Below are 23,774 nucleotides of genomic sequence, written 5' to 3'. Positions count from 1 at the left end.
AAAGACGTAGTGCTACGACAAAAAAAATTGCTTTGACGCCTCGACATTTTTCTAGCTCGGATAGATAACTGAAATTTTAGTGTGTAGGATCTGAAGGCAATTGCTGAAATATTTATGACAATAGTATTGAATCATATCTGGTATCATCGTGAAGGTAGTACGTGGGTCATACAGTCATACCTCGATATGAGCCGTTGCGGAACAGAGTGGTCTATGTGCCATCGAGCAAATTTTCGAAAAATCTCTTAGTTAAATTCAGTTTAATGGATTCTTTCAAACAAAATGTTCTAATATAAATGTTATGAAGTGGTTTAACATGTGAATACATGGAATTACCATTTTTTTGGCGAAATAAGTGATTTTACCGTGCCAATGTACATAGACCACTCTGACTTCATATATATTTCACTGGAATCCTCGTATCGTTTCGGAACAGAGTGGGCTATGTACATAAACATAAATAAAAATGACGGTAACTCGTATAAAATGGCTAGTGTCACAAGTTATATTATGTACATGGCATGTCACATGTAACATGTGATGTGTACCATTACATGTAACACAACATGTTACATAGTACATGATATTTGACATGTTACATTTTTCGTGTTAAATTATGTGTAACATGTAACAAGGCAAGTGACAAGTTACATAGCACATGTAATATGTTACATGTCACATGATACATGATGGTATTACCTCGATTTATGTACATAGACCACTCTGTTCCGAAACAGAATGGCCATTCTGTTTCGGACGAAATTTCAACATGGTAGAAATCAGCATTAAAGTTCGATTTTTCGAAATTTTTCTAGACTCCTGACTTCAGCTTCTTGAGTAGATGCGGTTTATGTAAAAAATTCATTTTTGAAAATGATGGAATGGTCTTTAGACCACTCTGTTCCGCAACGGCTCATATAAGGCAACTTTATTTTTATTTTCGTTATGATATATCGTGTTACGTTACCTATATCAAAGAATTTTTTTTTTAATTTTTGCAAGAATGATAATGGTTACTCAAAGATGCACGAAAACCTATTTTCCATAAACTATCAGTATTTTTAAACCTTTCTTTGGGAACATTCATAAATGACGCAGCATACGAGGGGGGAGGGGGGGTTTGCGGTTTTGTGACAAAATGTGATGAGGGGAGGGTGGGGAGTCAAGCCAAGCTACGTAGCAAATATGAAACTAAGAAAAAATATGGATTTTTTCTGACTGTTCTTTTTTATCACTGTTTTTCTGTTTAGGGTCATTTTTATTACTGTCTTGTCTTTTCTTGTTCATTAGGTAAAAGTTAAAGGGGAAAAGTCACGTTATATCGAGGTTGCCTTATATTGAGGTATAACTGTATAACAAACATGGGCGAACTGTCACACATTTTCAGCAGTTTTTTATTTTTCATTCAAAAATAGAAGGACAACGATAATCATATTTGTGAAAATTACGTTTTGTTATGAAAAAGCTTTTTCCACATGATATATGAAAATTGATATAGCCTTTTAGACCCAATTAGAGCTAACGGTTGTTTTGCGCAACAGCTATAACCGCTTCTTTTCGGGTTTTAGTATAACCGTCAGAAAACTATAGGAACAATTCCGCCAAATAACACCATTCGGAGTTAAATTTTCACTTTAAACTAACAAATATAAAAAATTAAAAATCTGTTTCTGCCTGCTTGAATTTTTGACAATTTGGCGTGCACCTGTCTCGGGTAGAGAAAAATAGCAGACAGTACTAAAACAATTGGTTTCGTAGCCACAATGTTATAGAGTTTAGTAAAATAGAAGCCTAAAGCTTAAAGTACGGTAAACATACAAACCGGAATAGAAAAAATAGCATCAACAGTGGAACCGAAAATAATATGACATGCAAAAACAGGAAAACACCTCAAATAATAACACAATAGATCAAAGTTTTGGTCACAGCAGTAGTGGATCTATATAAGAAAAAACTCTGGCCTTCTTACGACGATTACGTGAATAATTTAGTATCATCCTTTTTCTTGGAAATATTTGGCTATTTTACTCCAACTATAAAACAAGTTTAAATTTCTTCCTTTCAATGCGTTTTGCATTGAATAATTCTGTAATGACGCAGTTTAATGTGAGAATTGTTTGATTTATCAACATTTTCTTTCAATCCTTCCTTAATTGTGAACAGTTGAAAAAATAATCACTCACAAATTATTTAATTCAGTGACTGTTCATCGCAAAGTAACACAACTTTTATTTAAACTTGAAACCTGAATAATGAATGTGTTTTTTACCATAATGCAATTGATGCTCTAGCGTATTTGTACTTGTACATTTTAATGTAATAAAAATCATTACACATTGATTGTACAAATCCAATGTTCTACATTTCACACATTTTCTGTGCGAAATCAGAGCAAAAGTTGTGCGAAATGAGAGGACATATTGGTTGATTAGGGCTTGAACTTTTGCGTGTACTGTTTCGTAATATTATATCGCAAATAGATCCTATTTATAGTACAGTACAGTTCCAGTATAAAACAAAAATGACGAAATTATTTTCAATTCGTTCAACTTGAGCAGCTTGACCTTAAGACAACAAAACGCTACTGTAGTTCTTATAATGACTGATTTGGAAACCGCTTAAAGTCCATCTGTTGCTTATATATTTTATGAATGTTGCACATTGCACAAATTCTAAACGCTTCGAAAGGGCTCGAATATTAACCAAAAGTAAGTGTATCCCAAGGAAAACACTGGACGTTTAAATCTCTCGAGCCACGTCAGCTAAAACAAGTTTTCATAGGATGCCGCTCCAGTTCCGAAAAACTGCCTTTTACACTAGCTATACTGAACTATACGATATTAGACTCTGTCTGTAGCTAAGCTTTGTATACACATGCAAATATCGCAACAAATCGAACGATGAAGGAATTCTACATTGTTGTATGGATATTAGCTCTGTATTATAAATATGCATGATCACTGCTTTATATCGACGAAAAAGATGTATTGCATATTTTGAGTGATTGTATCAATATGGGAACATTTTAGAAACGGTTAAGGTTAGAAATGCTAATGTATAAAGAAAAAACAAGTGTCACGATTTGTACCCAAAAGCTGAATTTCCTAACATTTTGTGCTTAACAACGTAGTACTACGCGATCCGTTTATGATAGATCATTATCTTGATGTATAGGAAAATAAGTCAAACACAGGTCCACTCACCATATTTTGAATTTCGTCTCCTGTGTTAGCATATTTGGTGACGGTGAATGTCTAATGCTGGACTACGGAACGCCCTTACCTATTGATGATCAATGGCTGTACGTTGGGCCTGATCTGGATAACTCTACATAATCTCGAGAAAAAAATAATTTTCACTTTGAGAAGAAAGCTGCTTTATCTCGAAGTGGATCGATAGCGTAATAACAATGCGGACGTGCTTAGAGCCGAGGATCCCTGTCCGCTGCAAGTTGACCGTAGACGTACGATTGACGGATCCTTCGGTCGGCAAAGTGTTTCTGTGGACAAATTTTACTACATTGTATTTCGGGCATCGGACGAAAGAACCACATTGAAAGCTTTTAATCGGCTCGTAAACGGAATTGTCATCTGGTTCGGCAAGGCAATTAACTCCGGGTTATTTTGGAATTGTGTAGCCGACGCACGGGGAGACTCGGACAGGAAAAAAATGTTTTTTTTTGGTAATATTAAGTTTCGATAGCCCGAATCGATTGTTTTACTGTCGATCTATAATTGCAAAATACAGTCGAGTTTGTTTATGCAATGAAATTCCTTGTGACTTTTAATGGATCAATTCAATATAAACACCTTCGACATCGATGCTATTAATGTCCTACCGAGTGCCGAAAAAAAAACTTCCAGTTTTAAAATAAGGCTTTCCGTGTTTGAAAGTACCGGCCACCGCTTATCTTTCTCGCTGCGGCTGTTGGTGTTGCTTTATTTTGATGATATTATGTAAGTCAATCAACCCGACGGCGGTCATACCCTGCTCGGCTCGTGGGGAATTTTTGCACTGATTGCAGTTTGGGAGACGCAATCTGTGGCGACCTTGCTGGAAGTAACCATGTTTAGGATGGTTGAAATATTCAATATTTTGTTTCTAGCTTGCGAATTATACTGTCTTTCCTACGAACGAATTAAATATGTTAAGGAGTCACGAATCAAAATCCAACAAACTGAAAATGTTATAGAGTTTTTTCAAAACCTAGCGCAATGACAAAAAGTGTGAATTAAAAAAAAATTATTCAATCTTCTACGGAGCAATTCCACGCATGATTGACTAACAAATTGTGGATTTGGTCTTGATCTTCTCCGTTTTCCACGCAGCATTGTATATACAGACAAAACTAAAGTTCCTATTTATTGATAAAACGTCAAAAGCAACTCTAACCCTATTCAACCTCAACAGGTCAAACTTGAAATCCTCATCAGTCACAGAATTTATATTGGCATGTACACAAAGTTGGCAGTTCTTCTTTCTTTGCTGTGCCGAGAAAATGAATCACGCGACTGTCCAACTATAGTTTGATAGTTGTGAGAACGCAGCGTCAGTCCATCGACACGTTCACGAGATGCGGACCAGATCCGAGGCCGAATGATTCAGACAATGTACACTATAGAAAATGTGTCACTCTAACCGCCTTCTTGACAGAAAATGTACTTTTTTCTTACAGTGTAACATTTTGCAAAGTGCCTTCGAGTCTAGTAAGTTACAGCTGGTAGTCAGTGTCGTAACTAAATTAACGTATCGCGTGACACTTTGAAGTACACAGACAAGCGCGAGTAGCACACGCCTTCGGTACATAGAGAGAATAGAGCCGGTCATATGTACCCGATCAAGATTTACATACCAGCACAAGTCCTCCCATCTCATGAGACTATTTCTGATTGACGTAGTCCCATCTACGCCACAAAATCTCATGACCTGAGCATTCGCTTCACACTCGGAAAAGGTGAAGGTGGCCCTTTATATTGCTTTACTCATAGTGTACTTAGTGCACGCAAATATTTTACTGTTTTATTTTCCATCCGCTCATTGTACTTTCTCGAGTTTTTTGATGATCATGATTTCAACCTAAAACTATGAAGATTTCGATTTCAAGCTATTCCGTAAATTTTTCAATTCGATTCGTAAACAAAAAGAAATTATTTTGAATTTTCTGATGACTCGGGAGGAAAAATCATTGTAGGTACAAATCTACACACCTTCTTACGTCAAATAACTAGATTTTGATTGTGTGTCAATCGAATTGATTCCGCTATTGGTTATTGGCTTCATATTTTGTACGCTATGCGGTTTTACTAAAAACATTCAAAAGTCGGAAATTTTGTAACAGGACAATTACATTTTTAAAGGATTTATCTATAAGAAAAATTGATACATTTTGAACAATCGAATCACCACACTAGCAGGGTAGGGAATATATTCTAAACAGCTTAATGAACCGCCCGTGCATTGCGACGAAATACTCGAAATGTGTTGGGTGAAATTTAAACATAAGTATATTCTTTATCTTTTTCTCTGTCAGCACTTGTTTTCAGATTGTAAAACTAAGTTATCAAACTTTTACAATAAACAATTAAAGATCCCAATCGAGGGACACTATTCCAATCACCCCGAACCTATTTTGACAGTTCGCATCTGTTTTCAGGGGATTTTCTTCAGCACCCAGATAGCGCCTTAATGACTGCAATTCAGGTTGTTTTTTTTTCGTTTGATGTTTATTTAAAGATTCTCCTGCCTTGAACGGTATTTTATGTATTCGTAAGACCGCTAGTTAATCAAACTTGTCGTTCTTGTAAATAAAATTGTCAATATTATTCAAAATTCAGGAGTTTGAGTTTTCTGCGACTGATTAAAATAGGCGCCACTGCTTAAGCCGTTCCTTACCCTATTGCAACTACCGAATGAATAGGTAGAAGGTAAGAAACAGTTGGGAAATATTAAATCAAGCCGAAATTGGATTCTCCTGGTACAACTTTCTAAAAATAAAATTTTCCCAGAGTAGTACCTAAACTGATTTTAGATAATTTTATTCTGAAATAACAATAAGAGAAACTTTTTAAAATTGATATGTTATAGTTTTATAGAAAAAAAACCTTAAAAACGAAAAATTATCATTACACCTAAATTTGCTCCTCCTCATCCGTTGGCGTCGAAACAAACTTCCCGAATGATGTGATCACAAGAGACAGAAAATATGTAATGAATAATTCGTTCAAAAGGAATATTCGTACCGACACAAAACAAAACAACGCAAACAACGTTTCGGTAGCCTTTATCTTCACGATAAATGTCCAACATGAATCTAACCAATAATCCAGATAGACAATTACCTTTGGCGGATCTAGTATCAATTTTCCACCAACAATTAGTTTGTTTGGTTTTCCTGTTTCTCTAGTTGATTTATCCGTGAAAATTGATCAAAGAAGTATTTCGCGCCAACTCGACTCGAAAATTCAATGAAACTTTGCAGGTTTACATGCAAACTTTGCATTTTTTTTTTAATTTATCTTCACTAACATTTGAAAAAGGTTGAATTTTTTCTTGATAAACCGAGATATCTGAATTATGACAAGAGATCTGAATTATGACATAGTCGTCAAAGGATAGCTTCAAAAAAGTGTTTCTTTGATAGAAAAATATTAACAAAATTGCAGACCGTTTTTTTTTTTTTGAAAATAAGTCTTTTTGATAGATTATTTTGTTACTCAAAATTTTTCTATACAAACCAAAAAAAAACACTTTTAAGGGAAAAAGTTCCTCTAACAAAAACTTTTTGTGTCCTCCTGGAAGAACAGTAATGACTCGAGTTAGAGAAAAGTTGCCATAGGAAGACTTCTAGACAATTGGCAGAACTTTCGTTTAAAAATGTCGAAAAATTGAATTTGCCTGAAACTCTCCCGAGCAAACAAAAGGGAGTACTCTTAAGGGGTTATATCTACCAAAAAAAATTTTTTCGCCATTTATTTTTATTGGCCTAAATCATGCTAAAACTATCCAAGAATCAAAATCTACATCGCCCAAGTACAGATCTCAACTCAAAGTGCGTTTAAATCAATTTTTACCGAACAACTTTTATACTCCAAAATCACATTTTTCGTTTAATTTAGCGATGCTCCTTTTTTTTATCTCGAGGCTTTGTAAACTAGCAGATGTTACCTACGATCGTTATCGTGTTTCAAATTTGAAGTATAGAGGTCTCTGCATCAAATTTCGACCGTTATAGCGTCTCTACAGAAGGTGTTTACTCACAATTTCCCTTTGTTTAGTCGATCAGCCGTTCTCGTTGTGTACATTCTTTGTTTGAGTTTTTCTATACTTTTTAACAGTGAGTTACATTTAAAAGTACTTAAATATGAGTGTCAAATTTGAGTTTTGCGTGGGATCGGGCGCCAACTGTGTCAAAGTCGCTAAGCATCACATGTCCGACATCGCGAAAGAGGCTAGGCGCAGCTATACATCAGATGACAAAAAGGAAGAAGTGGAAAATAAAACCCAGGAAGGACAATTTTACGGCGCAGGGATAGCTGATTGAAGGTAAACAAATTATTAGGGGCTTTGTTATTGCGATTCTTAAGATTTATAGCGTTTTGAAACTTTAAACGCGTTTTTCTCAAAACCATGTTTTCAAAATCGGCGAGCAGTAGAACTGAAAAAGTTTACATCCGATTGATTTGAAATTTTAACTGTAGCTTCTTCATCAGATTATCTAGTGAAGTACACACGATTTAAGCGATTGATTAACAACAACTAAAGTTATAAACAATCAAAATCGATTTTTTTTTTCGAAACAGAACTTTTTTTTTTAAACCGTTGCCATTTTGCGAAGAAGAGTTCTAAAAAAATAATCATGTGTACTTCACTAGCGACACTTATGTAGATAATGAAAAAAAATTTGTTTTGGTTATAGGCACTACTGGTCTACTGCTCGCCGCGGAACAACTTTTAAAAAAAGCGGTTCACGGCAATCGCTGTAACAAAAATGGCAATAAAATATTTTTTCTATTCTGCAAGAGTTGCTCAATCCAATGATATATTATTTATATACCTTACATCTTAAATGTCCTGTAAAAAAATCATGAAGAAAGCCTTGCTTTTTTGAGCATTTGGTAGATATAACCCCTTAAGGAAAAAAAATTCTGAAAAAAAACCTTTTTTATATTTAAGGCGGTTTCACGTTTTTTGCTTCAGAAATTTTTTTCAAAATACCGAGATGTTTAGGTAAATTTTTCAAAATACCGGGGTGTTTAGGTAAGGCGTACACACCCACACAGTTTCAATGAATTCTTAAAGAGTGCTGCCAGCCCCTCAATCGAGTTGGCGCGAAATTCTTCCAGAAAATTGGTCACAATCAGTAAGTTATTTGAAGTAGGTAGTAAAAATAATAGATCGTGAAAGCTTCAGAGTCACTAATTTATGAAAAAATGATTAGCTCACTACTCACTCACTTACTACAAAAAGCCATAACTCATAACGTTACACCGTATATCGAGCTATAAAGTTAGTTTATGAATTTGATGTAATATATTTTATAGCAGTGCAGCAATTCCATGCAAAAAGACAACCGAATTTTTGTTCGCTTCGATCATATCCAAGATTGCCATAGTTGTTCTTCATCGCAATTTGAGACTCATTTTTTTTTCTTTGGCTCTTAGAGTAACACTTTCTGTCACAGAGTTGCTCAAAAAAAAACGATTTTTTCAATTTTTTCAAATTTCCAAAATTTGTAACTTTTGAGTCGTTTTACCGCTTTAGAATGGACCTTTCGAGAAAAAATATCAAACTGCTCTTTTAAAAACAATAACCATGCGAAAATTATGATACAAACCGTTTTTTCCATTTCGGAGGGTTTGAGACTCAAGTGACCCTACCAATTTGTTTTGAATTCCTCAGAAAATTTCACATAAAATATCAAATTTTCAGGAAGGTATATTCTATTATTTTGAAGATAGAATTGTTTTAATCTATAATGTCCACCATAACCACCATGCTTCTCCATGGGAAAAAGCTAAGGAAAAGCTAAAAGTAAAAGGATCTCAAAAGCAAAGCAAAGCCTTGGTGCTACATTCCGATTCGGAACTCTGTTCATTATACACAGACTTCGCAGCCAACTGTTTAGTGTCCAGGACAATTGCGATGCTAGCGCTACAATCCTACTGACACTAACAGTATCTCCCGAGCCGAGACTCGAAACCACGACGACCGGCTTGTTAGATCTGCATCGTACCTCGAGACCAACTGGGAAAATGGTCTCCTGGTTCATAAATCTTTCAAAATGACAAAATTCGGTTTGTATCATGATACGGCATTGCATAATTTTTTTTTTTTCAATAAAGACGCATGATAGTTATGGTGGACATGAAAGATTAAAAAAATTCTATCTCCAAATCAACAATAAAAAATACCTCCGTGCACTTTTGATATCCTATGTATGACGATTTTTTTCTTCAAATTAGATAGGGTAACGAACGTCTTCGGCAGTGGTTTCCTTCGGCAGGTTTTTCGCACAAGTCTTATGCTAAAATATGCCGCAGACGTTCGATACCCTTTAAGGCAATAAAAAATAGTGTCGAAAAAGTAAAAATTCAAAACAAATCGAAAAATTATTTTCAGGTATATAAAAAACAGGTATATAAAAAATATAAATAGGTATATAAAAAACAGGTATATAAAAACAATTTTTGTAAACAAAAAATTTATGGTCTATGGGAACTGCGAATCCGGAAAGCTTATTTTCTTGTACTATTGTCCCTAAATGTTTGTACCAACATGTATAAATGACAGGCTTAAATGTTTTACCCTAAGTTGCGCAAACTGTGGTTAGTACTTCGAGCGATACTGGGGAGAAAAGACCATTCTAAAAATTAAATTTTTTTTTTTCAATAGACGCTAACAATTCATACGACATGCACAATTTTGACCTTCCTTTTCACCTATACACTAAAGTCGCTTTTTACGCGGGGGTTACGTGCCGCGTAAAAACAAACGCGTAAATTCCTGAATCCGCGTAAAAAAACCTGCGTTAATTCTGCAATCCGAGTGAGGAGAAACCGAAATCCACGCAAAAAAAAACGCGTAAATTTCGGAACCCATGTGATTTCCGGAATCCGCGTTAAAAAAACCGTGTAAATTCCGGAATCCGCGCAATAAAAAATTCGTAAATTCCGGAATCCGCGTGAAAAAAACGCGTAAATTCCGGAATCCGCGTAAAAAACCTGTGTTAATTCTGCAATCCGAGTGAAGAGAAACCAAAATCCACGCAAAAAAATACCGCGTAAATTCCGGAATTCGGTAGTGCGACCTTAGTGTACTATACAAAAATAATATTATCATATGAAGAAAGGTTTTCTGCATTAAGGGTGTCCTACATCAAATTGCATCACGGAAAAAACGCTGTAGATAATTACCCATTGGGTATTTTGTTTTTAAATGTGAGTAGGAGTAGTTAGGAGTGTATTGTTTACACTGTATTTTTATTGCTGTCAGTTTTTCGAAAATTGGAAACAATGCCGTTACCTGAAAAGCAACGTCATAAACTGATTGTGCGCAAGCACCTGGAAAACCGTCAACGCTCTCATCGGGACATCGGAATACAACTCCAAATCGTGCAGTCAACGGTGAGTCGTGTGATTGAACTTTACTACGAAACTCTGAGCCGTTCGATGCTCGACGAAGGAGAAATGCGGTCAGAATGGATTTTTAATTAGTGATCAGAATGCGTTTACGCGGAATCCCAACGCTTCGGTCAGGGATGTGGCCAGAAAGATCTGTTCAAGTCTTTCGTTCAGAGAGCGAAGGACCCTGAGGGACTGTATCCGTGGTGCTTGTGATTGAAATCCTATTAAAAATTGAGGTTTATTTTTTCTACCGATCCCGGAAGTAGGTAGCTCCGGTTTGGTCTAAAATAAAATTTATTTTAAAGATACCAATCCTAGCTGTATCATTTTTACCCGATCCGATGTCGAACACTATTCACGAGTACTACCAATACGCATTCTGCGACAATAATAGCATCGTATACGATGTTTTGGTTAATCAAAGTTTCTTCCATTTGATTCAAAACTAAGCATTCCTTATCCAGAGAAAATAAGAGTATCCATTCATGCAAGAACATACAACTTACAACTGTAACGAAACTACAAAATGTGCTTATTCGGTTTCATTCAACGCAGGTCAGACTTACTGCGTAGCCACTGTCGACTTTGGCTGAAAATAAAAACCAGCTTTTCCATAGTCTGCAAAATCAGCCCAATTAGGTCATCGTATGAAAAAACTACGAGTTTCACGTTGATATTTCCCTAGAAATGGTTGAACAAATGAGACTGAAGACATACCGAAGGATGATTTTCCTGATGTGAAGCCTAATTTCCCGGTTTTTCCGACTTATTCTACCGGTGATTTGGAATTCCCGTCTTTACGTCAAGGGTAACTTCCGGCAGCTTCCGGGGCTACTATTTTTCACTGCCCAGCACAGGTTTGATGTTCCGGAGGAAGTGAGGAAGCAGAAACCTTTAGAGTTTACCAAGAAGAACAATCTGCTCATTTTTCAAAAGGAGTGCGCCATTCGTGACTACCGGGATCGTAAACGGGGAGATTCACCTCAAGGAGTGTCTACAAAAGCGTTTGCTTCCTCTTTTGAAGCAACACGAGGAACCTCCGAACTTCTGGCCGGATCTAGCTTCGTGCCACTATTCAAATTAATTGGCTTTCATAACCAAGAACATGAACCCTCCCTCTAGTACCAGACCTGAGGCCTATCGAAGAATACTGAGCTATTATGGAGCAGGCACTACGAAAGCATCCCAAGGAGGTCAAATATGAGGAGGACATGAAGAAAAGGTGGGTTTGCATACAAAAAAAGGTGCAAATTCTAATGAGTGAAGTTAAGCGTAAGGTGCAAGCGTACGGTTATGGCATTGAAGTTGAATGATATAAATTGATAAGGGGGTATATGTTATTGTCTGAAGTTTGAAAAGGATCGGTCTGCTAGGTAATTTTCTACGGCTTTTTCTGTGATGCAATTTGATGTGGGCAGCCTTTATAATCACGCACTTCTATTAAAAAAAGTTCAAAAATGAATATAAAATAAATCATTGAATAAAGTACTTTTTTCGCAACTTTCTGGAAATCACAGCGTTATTCAGCAATGTAAAAAAAACGTTTTATAACTGGCAGATTCGGGATCGCGTCTGTATATATCATCGGGTTTTTCATGGCTACATTTTTTCGAACTGTTCAGAACAATTCGCAGTTTTACAGAAAAATTGACGAGTAAGATATTTTTTACCATCGTTCATAGGCCAATAAATTCTACTTAAGGAAGAAAATTTTGTATGATAATCCTAATAAACGCTCAAAACATAATCCTTAAATAAGTTTGTAAAACATAAAGTTTTTCGAGTCATCAAGCTAAACTTTCTAAAAAAAAGGTTTGAGTAAAAATTGCTTTGACGAAAAATTGGAGCAGTGCATTTGAAAACCGCTGCACAAACGCTGACAAATTAATAAATAATGGCTAGACAACTGCCATCACTGCCTCCAAGCGCTGCTGTATTGGTGCCACTATGGTTTGCAATAAACCGAGTGCAAGGGCTTCTATCGTAAACTACAGAATAACGCTTCTGCTGCTGAGCATTAGAGATGGTCGGGTTTGATGTTTTTCAAACCCGTACCCGACCCGAACCCGAATTTTTTTTTTTCTGTCGAAACCTGAACCCGACCCGAACCCGAAATTGTGGAACCCGAACCCGACCCGAACCCGAGATTTCATAGATTTTATAGTCGGGTTTCGGGTTTTAATACCCAAACCCGACCTGAACCCGAATTTTCAAACCCGAACCCGACCTGAACCCGAATTTTTTTTTTTCACCAAACCCGAACCCGACCCGTACCCGACACTTTCAAAAATTTTCAAACCCGAACCCGACCCGAACCCGTCGGGTACGGGTCGGGTTCGGATTTCGGGTTTGAAAACCCGAAACCCGACCATCTCTACTGAGCATCTCCGCTATTACTACTGCCGATGATTACGATGATGATACTGCTTGCTGCTGCTGATGATGATTATGACGACAGTGGTGTGGTGATGAGAACAGCTGAGCAGCATATTGCCACCGCGCGTACTGGGCGAAAGTGTGTGCGAGTAGAGGAAACGAACGAACGAACGAACAGACAAACTTCGAACAACTTGAAAACTCCACACCCGAAACCAGAAAATGAAATAAAAAAGCGCACATCATCTGGCCGATAGGCAGACCCTTGTCGCATGGTGACGCACCTTCGCGCGAAGATTGGTCAGAACCTGATTCTCAGTTTTTTGGTCCGCATACAAAAGTTATTAGTTTTCACCTTGATTTATATTATTCATTTTAAAACTGAAATTAAAAAATATTATTTTCATTTGCGTAAAAACCATCGTATACAGGAAAGACAACTTGACTTCCAAAAGCTTCATGGTGAAACTTTTGTTTTTTTTTTTCATCTATAGTTTTGTGATATGTCATATTTATTATTCAGCTTCATTTGAAATAATTGAGGTTTCATCCCCAAATATTCCAGCAAACGATCGAAAAAAAATTATGGTGAAAGACTTTGACCACCTTTGCCCCGCAGTGGGTCGGGCCAGTTCCCGTTGCCTCACAATGCATGGTGCACGGCTATAATAGCACGAACTGGAGCCAAACCGGAACAAAGTGGGAGCGTTTTCTAACCCGCGTTCGCCGTTCAGGGTCTTCTGTTGTCGCTGTTGCCTAGCCGTCCCAGCCAGAAAAGATAGAGCGAGAGAGTGGGAGAGAGAGGGGAAAAGCAGTCACAATGAAGTTATTTATTACAGTAATATGCATAAATTTATCCATGCCGTGCAGGTTGGGCACGGGAAACGGTAGCCGAGCTGAGCTGACAGGCGGCTTGACATTTTATTGAAATGAGCAGCAAAAACTGGGGAGAACATTAAATGAACAATGCACTGGTGGGCAGTGTTGCCAGCCGGTGTCAAGGTTGGCGATGCACCTGTTACTGCTTTCCGAAAATCTAGGCTCTAGCAAACGGACAATCCACGCTGGTGGTTTGCAGGACATTGGTAACAGCTGATATCAGCTTGCATGCTTGGAACTGCGCATGTGTGGAATTTGCGACGTTTTTTTTTGTCATCGAAACGTTTCCCATTTCCTATGGATTGAAAGACACATCGTAACCTTGTATAGGTTGTTGCTAGTATTGCAGACCAGTTTTGGTTTCAGTGGAAAATCATACGGAATTAACGAAGCAATCGAGAGAATCCAGCGCTAATCAATGAAAAAAAAATTGATTTGAGTTTGAATTTTCTCGAGTGGAGATATGCACCCATTTGAAGAAAATGCAGTGACCGCAAAAATCACAATGAAATTCTAAGCAAATATCTTAAATTTTATTCTAATCGAACGTTATTTTATCATATTACTGATTTCGAACACCATCATCCGTCAAGGCCTACTGGACAACAAAGATTTTTGTATTCTGGTAATTCTTCATTCCATCCGAGGTGCCCTAAAACGAATTTCATGAATTAAATCGAATTTCGTTCTAACGAGTCTGATGTTGATTGCAAGAATTGCGTGAGGGTTTGTAAATTCCCTAAGTAGAGCTGTACATCAACCTGCGGCAGGGCGAGTCGCCTTCGCAGCGCAGGCCGCGCCAGTATGTTCACGGCCTAAGTCTCGAGTATTTTCTACGCGTTAAAAAATGGTCCTAACATGTAGTCCAATAATATCGATCTCTTCTCGACTAACAATAGAGTCGATAAAATAAGCTTTGAATAGTTTTTCGCCTTATAAGACTCCTGGAGCTGACGGAATAAACACGGTGACAAAAAAGTCCGGTCACACTTTTTTGGGGTCGCCTGTAGCCTACACGTTGCAACTCTCTGGTGCCATCTATATGTCAAATGAAAGGGTTAACTTTGCTGCCCAAAGTGGTAGTTTCGTTTCTGTGCAGTTCGTTTACATTGAGTTGTGAGCCATGGCAGAGTTAAGAGCAGCTGTTATCGCTGAATATGTGAAAGGGTACAAACCCGGACACATATTCAAACACCTAAAACCACGCTCGGAATCAACCGGAAATTTGTGTACCGGACCATAAATCGGTACCTAGAGACCGGAGGCACCGAGGACAAGGCACGATCTGGACGACCAAGGTCTGTGAGAACTCCAAGGCTGAAAAAGATTATACGAGACCGGATTCGCCGGAATCCCGCCCAATCTGCACGGAATCAATCCGCCTGCTTCTGCGCAAGGATTTAAAACTTACACCGTACAAAAAACAGATGGTTCATGGGGTTGCCAAAGCTACAAAGGACAAGAGGTATCAACGGTCGCGGGAGTTGCTCGGTTGGCGCGCAGATGACGAGATTATTTTTTTCGGACGAGAAGCTGTTCGTTTTGGAGCAAACAGTCAATCGCCAAAATGATCGAGTTTGGAGTGTGAGCCTCCAGCAAGCTCCTACGGACAAGCTGAACGTTTCCCGGTTCCAAAATAAGACGTCAGTGATGGTTTGGGGAGCCATTTGCAAGAGAGGTAAACTGCCTCTTATTTTTATCGATAAAGGGGTCAAAATCAACGCAGCGTATTACCTGGGCACGGTTTTGAATAAAAATGTTCTGCCTCAAGCTGAACTATTGTTTGAAGACGATTACTACTGCTTCCAGCAAGATGGCGCCCCATCCCACACCGCAAAGGTTGTTCAGGCGTGGTGTCAGAAAAACTTGACCGATTTCATTTCGAAGAATGAATGGCCTCCGTCGTCTCCGGATCTGAATCCACTGGATTATTTCGTGTGTGGATTCATGATGTCGAAGCTGAACGACTATAAAATAACAAATTTGTAGCAATTCAAGCGAGTTATCACGAAAATCTGGGACGAGATGCCGATGGAGCACGTGCGCGCCGCTTGCGACGACTTTCCGAGACGTCTGAAGCTGGTTCGATCAGAGAAAGGTGGTGTAATTCCGAGATATCGTCTGTAAAGTATCTCTATGAGTTACTGAATAAAGCTATGAAAGCCAGATTCAGATTTTCTTCTTATTCTTTGAAATATTGAGATTTTCCTGTGTGACCGGACTTTTTTGTCATCCTGTACAACTACACTATCCTCAATGTGCACTGCCCTCACGAAGGAAGACCCGATATAGAGAAAGAAGAGTTCTACGCACAGCTGGAGAAACTTTACGATAGCTGCTCGCGTAGTTATCAAGATCGTCATCGGGGACATGAACGCGCAGATCGGTAGGGAAGAAATGTACAAGCCGGTGATCGGCCCGCACAGCCTGCACACCGTGACGAACGAGAACGGCCAGCGATGCGTAAACTTCGCAGCTTCCCGAGGACTGGCAGTCCGAATTACCTTCTTTCCCCGTAAGGATATCCACAAAACCACCTGGAGATCACCTGACCAACGTACAGCAAATCAAATTGACCATGTTCTCATCGACGGCCGCTTCTTCTTAGATATTACAAACGTACGTACCTATCGCGGTGCGGATATTGGCTCGGAACACTACCTAGAAGACGGCTGGTCCAGCATTCGCACAGCTATCGGGGAGACCGCAACAGCGACACTAGGAGTGGAAGCACCGAGTAGCAGAAACGACTGGTATGACAGAGAGTGCGAGGCAGCGGTGAATGAGAAGAACCGGACCTGGGCGATATACCTGGGCAGGTCAACGAGAGAGAACAAGGCCAGCTACAAACGGGCACGGAACGACATGACCACGATTCTCAGACGAAAGAAGCGCCAGCAAGAGGATCGTGAACATGAGGAGCTGGAGCAGCTGTACCGTGCCAGTGAAACGCGGAAATCCTATGAGAAGGTAAACCAGTCCCGCAGAGGCTATGTGCCGCAAGCCGACATGTGCAACGACGCGGATGGGGACCTTCTCTCGGATGCCAGCGAGGTGGTCGACAGGTGGAAGGAGTACTTCGATGGACACCTGAATGGCGAAACAGTAAACAGAAGCGGGACAGGAACTGACCTAGGAGCACCAGCAGCGGATGAACGAGTACCAGCTCCCGATATATTATGAAGTTCTTTGTGAGATCGGGAAGCTGAAAAACAATAAAGCCGCAGGCAAAGACGGACTGCCGAGCGAGCTCTTGAAACATGGAAGAGAGGCGCTGGCTAGAGCGCTGCACTGGGTCATTTCCAGGATTTGGGAGGAGGAAAAACTGCCAGACGAGTGGATGGAGGGAGTCGTCTGTCCTATCTACAAGAAGGGCGACAAGCTGGAGTGCCGCAAGTACCGCGGTATCTCGCTTATCAATGCCGCCTAAAAAATACTCTCACAGATCCTGTTCCGTCGTCTATCACCTTTAACCAGGAGGTTCGTGGGTCAGTACCAAGCGGGTTTCATGGGAGCCCGTGCCACCACGGACCAGATCTTCTCAATCCGACAGATCTTACAGAAATGTCGCGAGTACAACGTGCCCACACATCACATTTTCATTGAATTCACGGCGGCCTATGATACAGTCGATCGAGAACAGCTATGGCAGATCATGCACGACAACGGATTTCCGGATAAACTGACTCGATTGATCAGAGCCCCCATGGCGCAAGTGATGTGCTACGTGTGTGTTTCAGGGATACTCTCGAGTCCCTTTGAATCTCGCAGAAGGTTGAGACAAGGTGATGGACTTTCCTGTTTGCTATTTAACATCGCCCTTGAGGGTGTGATCCGGAGGGCGGGCATCGACACGAGGGGCACAATTTTCACAAGGTCTGTTCAGCTTTTGGGCTTCGCGGATGACTTCGACATCATATCACGTAACTTTGCGACGGCGGAGGAAACTTACGACCGATTGAAAGCCGAAGCTTGACGGATCGGACTGCGGATAAATGCGTCGAAAACAAAATAAATGCGAGCAAGAGGCTCCAAGGAGAACATCAGCCTCCCAACTCAAGTCTCTGTAGACGGTGATGAGGTTGGGGTGGTCGATGAGTTCGTGAATTTGGCGTCACTGGTGACCGCCGACAATAATACCAGCAAAGAGATCCAGAGACGCATCCAGGCAGGAAATCGTGCCTACTTTTCACTTCGGAAGACACTTCGATCGAATCGAGTGCGACGACACACGAAGTTGACGCTGTACAAAACCCTGATAAGACCGGTAGTCCTCTACGGGATCGAGACAACAACGCTTCTCGCGGTGGACCTTAACGCTCTCGGGGTTTTTTGAACGGAAGGTGCTGCGGACTATCTACGGTGGAGTACAGAGGGACGACGGAGAATGGCGACGGCGTATTAACCACGAACTGCACGCGCTGCTTGGAGAGAATCCCATTGCACACCTGGCGAAAGTCAATAGGTTGCGGTGGGCCGGTCACGTCGTAAGGATGCCGGACGACAACCCTGTGAAGTCACTTCTCTTCAGCAACCCTACCGGCACCAGAAATAGAGGTGCGCAGCGTGCACGATGGCTCGATCAGATCGAAGGAGACTTGCGGGTGATGAGACGCCTGGGGAACTGGCGAAACACAGCCCAAAACCGAGCAACATGACGACAAATTCTTGATACAGCACAAGCCATGATTGGTAAGTAAGGCAAGGTAAGTAAGAATGATAGATGAAGAAAAAAAACATAAGACCTTATCCTCCTGAACAACAATTTGAGAAAATTGAGAAGAGAGGCAGATTAAGAGACAGGTAGTAACCTATCAAATATGGTAATAAACAGCTCAAGTAGTGGCGCCTATTCTAATCAGTCAGAGAAAACGAACCTCAAACTCCTGAATTTTGTTAATATCGACATTTTCAGTGACAAGAACGAAAACTCTGATTAACTAGCTGTCTTGAATTAAGTGCTGATACTAGACATCTTGTTTTCCACGGGAGCAACAACGGCGACCGCATGGCACCAAAACGAGTAGGCAACAACAAAAAATAGCGATAAAGTTTTCAAAGCCAAGGAATAAAAAAAAAACACACCAATGGACAGGGAGAAATCGCAAAAAAATGTTTCTTTCCGGAATCTTAGCAAAATTCAGGTTAATTCGGGCGATCTTCATTTTATAAGCTAGTACGGATGATTCTGCATTACAAGTCCCTGGAAAAGGTTTTAAGGAATATCTTAGATTTTGCAATCGGACATTCGGAAGTCGTGCCTCAAATCTATTGAAGCTTCACTTATTTGGCCGAGGAAACAACAATATCGCACGCTAGCCTGATGGGGGGGGGGCTAATGCGGTCTCGATCAACTAGATTAGTTGAGAGAATTCGTTATCGATATTGTTTTCGGCACATTTTGCATGTTGTAGGATAAGTACAACGATACACCGTGCCCCAGTGCTGAGTCGAGAAAATTTCCAGTTCGAAAAGATCCTCGACCTGATCGGGAATCGAACCCGATATCACAACCGTGTGGGAGAGAACCACGGGGACCACATTGGCCGAGGAAAACAAAGCATAAATATGTTGGTATCGAAAAATAATTGTTTATGCCAAATGTTTTCAAAATGAATTAATCGTTGAGTCAGTAGATTTGCGACCTGGAAAACACTACTGAAACATTTGGTTTCGAAAAAAGCTCAATTTTGATAATTTCATATCGATAATTTCTGTGCATTTTTCCATCGATCATGTAAGTGTAACTTTGACCGCTTTAAGGCTACACATACTGAAGTTCCATTAGGTAAAAATTTCGCATGGGGACTTTTTTCGAGGAGACCTACTGCTAAATTGAATTAGTAGGACAAATTTCTCCCAAACAATCCATTGATTGATTAACAGTAATGATGAACCACAATATTGAATAAAAATTAAAGTTCAAATGCTCCGAGGGGCTTAAACCCTAAGACACCACTGATCTCTCAATTTCTGCACTATCAATCTAAAGGTTTTTATACTTTTTTTATTTTTTATTTAATATTTTTTTCGTTACTATTCAATATTTTTTGATAAATTTGCGAAATACCTAAATATTTTATAAAACTTCCATTGCTTCAGAAGATTTTTTAAAATTTTCATCAAGTAAGGTTTTGAAGAGCTTCAACAAAATTGTTTTTTTTTTTTCCTCAAGCAAACAAATTTGAATTCAAATGTAAGTAGTTTTGAAAACGCTATCAAAACTCTTTACTAACTTTCCCATGTTACAAAAACAATTTTCGGAAAACGCCACACCACTGTCTCTCAAACTGGCAGCGCTGCTGTCACCTGAAAAGCAACACCCCCATTTCACCTTTCACACGGAACACTTTCACACGCAAACAAAGGAGAAACCCATGAGATTAGCGTTTGCTTTCGGGGCAAAGAAAATGACACAGAAGACAGAAGAAAGAAAACTTAAATCTCCCTAAGCTCAGTGGGTTGCTTTCTCGGTCCCAACTCACCTTCTAGAAGTCATTTCCGCCTAGCACCACCCCACCGAAAAGCAACTACCGCTGCTGCTGCTTCCGTGCGGGCCGAGATTGCGTTTTTCTCTTCGGTCGAACAGAGGGATCAATCGCCTTTTTCACGGTTTGTCACACAACAGCTCACACCCTCGCGCACTACACAATCAGTAACAGTTGCACGGTTCGGGTTTCCTGGCACTTCTCACGGCCAACCAATGAAAAATACACAACGCTCTGCACGCTTCTTCACGCCGTGTGGGGTTTTCGGTTGAACTTACTTTCCTGTGTGTCATTTATGCATTCACAAAAAAAAAATTTGCGATAAGCTCAGCTCCTCTCGCCGTTGTCGTTCGTTACGCGTACGTATCATCAACATAGTCATTAGTTCCAACTTGCCGCTTACTGACACTTGCTGAATATATTATTACGACTGTGTGTAGGTATGTGCTACGTAATAGTATGCGATAAACTAATGTGGCACTGCTCACGGCCCGGTCTGTCTCTGGCGCTCTGGTCCGGAGGATTCGGTCGGTAACACTAGACTGCTGGGAAGCATCGACTTTGTGGTAAGAAAGCACAGATAAAAACGGCAATTTTTTTTCTTTTCAAGCGTTATTGTAACAAAGCTGAACAACAATTTTCACACCGCCTATGCTTGCGCGCGGCACACCAAACACGAAGCGCGCACACAAACACACCGGGCTCTGACTCTGGCTGGCTGCCTGGCTGACTGACTGGCAGAAGGCAATTTCCACGACCGATGCACGCACCACAGCCAGTTTGGGTCAACGTTGCCAATGTGGAAATTGAGCTTGAAACTGTGTGATATCCGAAACAGATGGCTCTGAAGAAGCATCGCTGCTCGTACCGTTTGTGCGAAAAATTAGAAAATTGTTTCCAGCATTTGAACTGCTGCTGTGGATGCTTTCCCGAGAGAAAATCGGGAAAAAGAACAGTGCACAGATTTTTCCCCGTTCTTTTCCAATTATTCTTTGATAGAGAAACCCTAAGCAATTTTAATAAAATAGACCTAGCGGTGTCACTTGATTGAATTCAGCTCGATTACAATGAGCAAAAGAAAACAACGGTAGAGTTAGTGCGCCTATTTTCGGAATGTCCGCGGCCATAAATTCCGCGAACCCTCATCAACTGACTGTGTAGTTGTATTTAGCCGGTGGCATATTTACGTTTCTCTTGTTTCCATCATCAGTGGATATTCTTTTGTTGCATAATGAAAACTAAAGGCAATGGAATATAATACTAGAAACCGTCCGTTCGTAATTTCCAATTCTACTTTGGTATTATGCATGTGGTGCTACGGGTTTAGGAACGTACAGCAATGCTTGACCAATATGGACATTAGTAGTCGTAGTTAAAACTTTAATAAAGCTCAAAAAGTCAAGTCTCTGGACTACCAACTATAACTTTCGAAACATTTCTAATTTTACTTTCACATTTTTAGTTGTGATGAAAAAAATAAATGATTAGGTAACAGTATAGCCAAAAACTCTTCGAGGGGGAAAATCTGTCCACGTGGTATGTGGATGGCCCCTTAATAAACTGGAGGGGTCATCCTCATTTTTTTTTTTTTTTTCAAATGAAAAACAGAGCAATTTGACCAAATTAGGTTATACCATGATAACATGAATAAAAGTGAAAATTATTGTTGACCTAATTTTAAAATACGTTAATCATTTTGCTTAATTAATTTGCTTCTTGTCTGGGCTTAAGCTGTTAGAATCTCAGCGAAAATTTTTTACAAATTCTAAATAATTTTAAACTAGTTTTTTTACGATTCTAAATTTTACGTAAGTTTTCGTCAATTCTTTATCTCCTTTCTTTTTTTTTAACTTTGCATGAAAATTAAACCTTTTTCTACTACCAAAGATAAACTTTCCAATTTTAAATTCAAAAATATATTCTATGAAAATCAAAGAGCAAGGAAAATTAACATTTCAGAAAATGAAGCATAGAGCTGCATTTCTTCCAATGATACTAAAAACATTGATTGCCTTTGTCTTGACATCAGTTTTATCGAACCAGGCTTGTTTGACCAGCTGGGCGGTATGCTCTACCCATAAAAAAATTGATTCTAATTTGAATATCCAACAAAATCCAGTTGCCACAACCTGATTAAGAAAGTTGACCGCCTGTTTATTAAATAAAGAATGGAACTAAGAGGCGACTGATAGTATACAGCACAATTGCGAGATTAGCGTTACAATCCTAATAATTCACGGTATACGGCATACTACTAGATTTGTAACCCCAAAACCTTTGGAACAGATAACTCTGTTCGCAACATCACTGCCAGCATACCCTGAGAAAACTATTCTTCTATCAAGCTCCACCCACTCCACTTGGCAGCACTGACCCGCACAATACTAATCCGACTGCATTTCAGTATCCAATAGATACTCACACAGCGGCAGGCACTAATCAACACCAGCGCTTTTGTCGCTGGCTGGGAGGTGTGCGAGAGCAACACAGCAGCAGCAAGCTCTTTCTTGTTTCCCTCGAGAAAGGCTAACCATTCGCGTTGACAGTGTTGCTGATATTTGTTTGGTTTTTGCATGCGAAAAAGAAGGAAGGAAATATTTTTGCTTTTGTCATCACGCACATTTTGACAATTACATATGAGTGTTCACATAGATGCGAACAGCCTTCAAAATCTCTTTCAACGCGAATAACCCGAATTTAGAAATTTTCACTCGAAAAGAAAAAAGAAATGAACGAATTAACACTGGTACACACACCCCGGGAGAGCCGTAGAAAACCTGCACAGCAACCACCAGGTTTAATGTCGATTCAATTTTCCAATTGGATTTCACGTACAGAATATGGGGCGGGGGTCGCACTTGCATATACACTAAACCAATCAGACAGAGCGATGCATACACTTCACGACCGATTCACGTGCCGCCGCGTGTCACGATGCACGTACGACGACTACCGCTAGGAGCACTAATTTTTGGCCTGCTGTGGAATCACACAGTGGCCTGCTGTGGAAAAGCCCGAGCAAACAGCAACGAAATTCGCGACGATAGTAATGCCAGACGAAGAAGCACCAGCAGCCATGTTTGTGGCAGTATGATTGCGAGCGACACTTTTGGAGTTTCTCTTTGCTGAAAAAAAGTGCCACTATTTTTGGGCTAAATTTGACGTTTTTGCGTGGTGGAATGTCAGCGAAACAGAAACCAATCGCGAAAGGGGTGTGGGGAAGCAGCGACCAAATGGGTACGGTATCGCGGGTTGACATTGGCCGACAGGCAGCACTGCTCGTATGTCGACTTCTCCCAAAGAGAAACAGGGGATATGCAGTGCCGATGGCTGCCTTGAGCGCTTGCTGTTACCGTCGGGAGAGTGAGTTTGTTTTCGACGAGAAAAATAAATAGTTTCAGAGTTTTAA

General features: G+C 39.9%; 1 protein-coding gene across 7 annotated transcripts in view; it reads right to left on the bottom strand.

Moving 5' to 3' along the window:
* LOC129732989 (tyrosine-protein phosphatase corkscrew) overlaps window positions 1-23,534 on the bottom strand; it is a 131,018-nt gene extending 107,484 nt beyond the window's left edge. Inside the window, exons 1-2 of one of the 7 annotated variants that reach the window (XM_055694502.1) lie at window positions 23,120-23,534; window positions 20,363-20,924 (exon numbers count right to left, since the gene is read on the bottom strand). In XM_055694502.1, the coding sequence (XP_055550477.1) occupies window positions 20,363-20,376 (14 nt within the window). In that variant the 5' untranslated portion in view covers window positions 20,377-20,924; window positions 23,120-23,534. The remainder of the gene's footprint in view (window positions 1-20,362; window positions 20,925-23,119) is intronic. The other 6 variants (XM_055694503.1, XM_055694499.1, XM_055694500.1 and 3 more) reach the window with 6 other exon arrangements.
* Between the last annotated feature and the right edge of the window lie 240 nt (window positions 23,535-23,774).

The sequence above is a fragment of the Wyeomyia smithii genome, chromosome 3 (assembly GCF_029784165.1).
Source record: "Wyeomyia smithii strain HCP4-BCI-WySm-NY-G18 chromosome 3, ASM2978416v1, whole genome shotgun sequence".
Classification (NCBI taxonomy): Eukaryota; Metazoa; Arthropoda; class Insecta; order Diptera; family Culicidae; genus Wyeomyia; species Wyeomyia smithii.
This window is presented reverse-complemented; position numbering and strand designations above follow the sequence as displayed.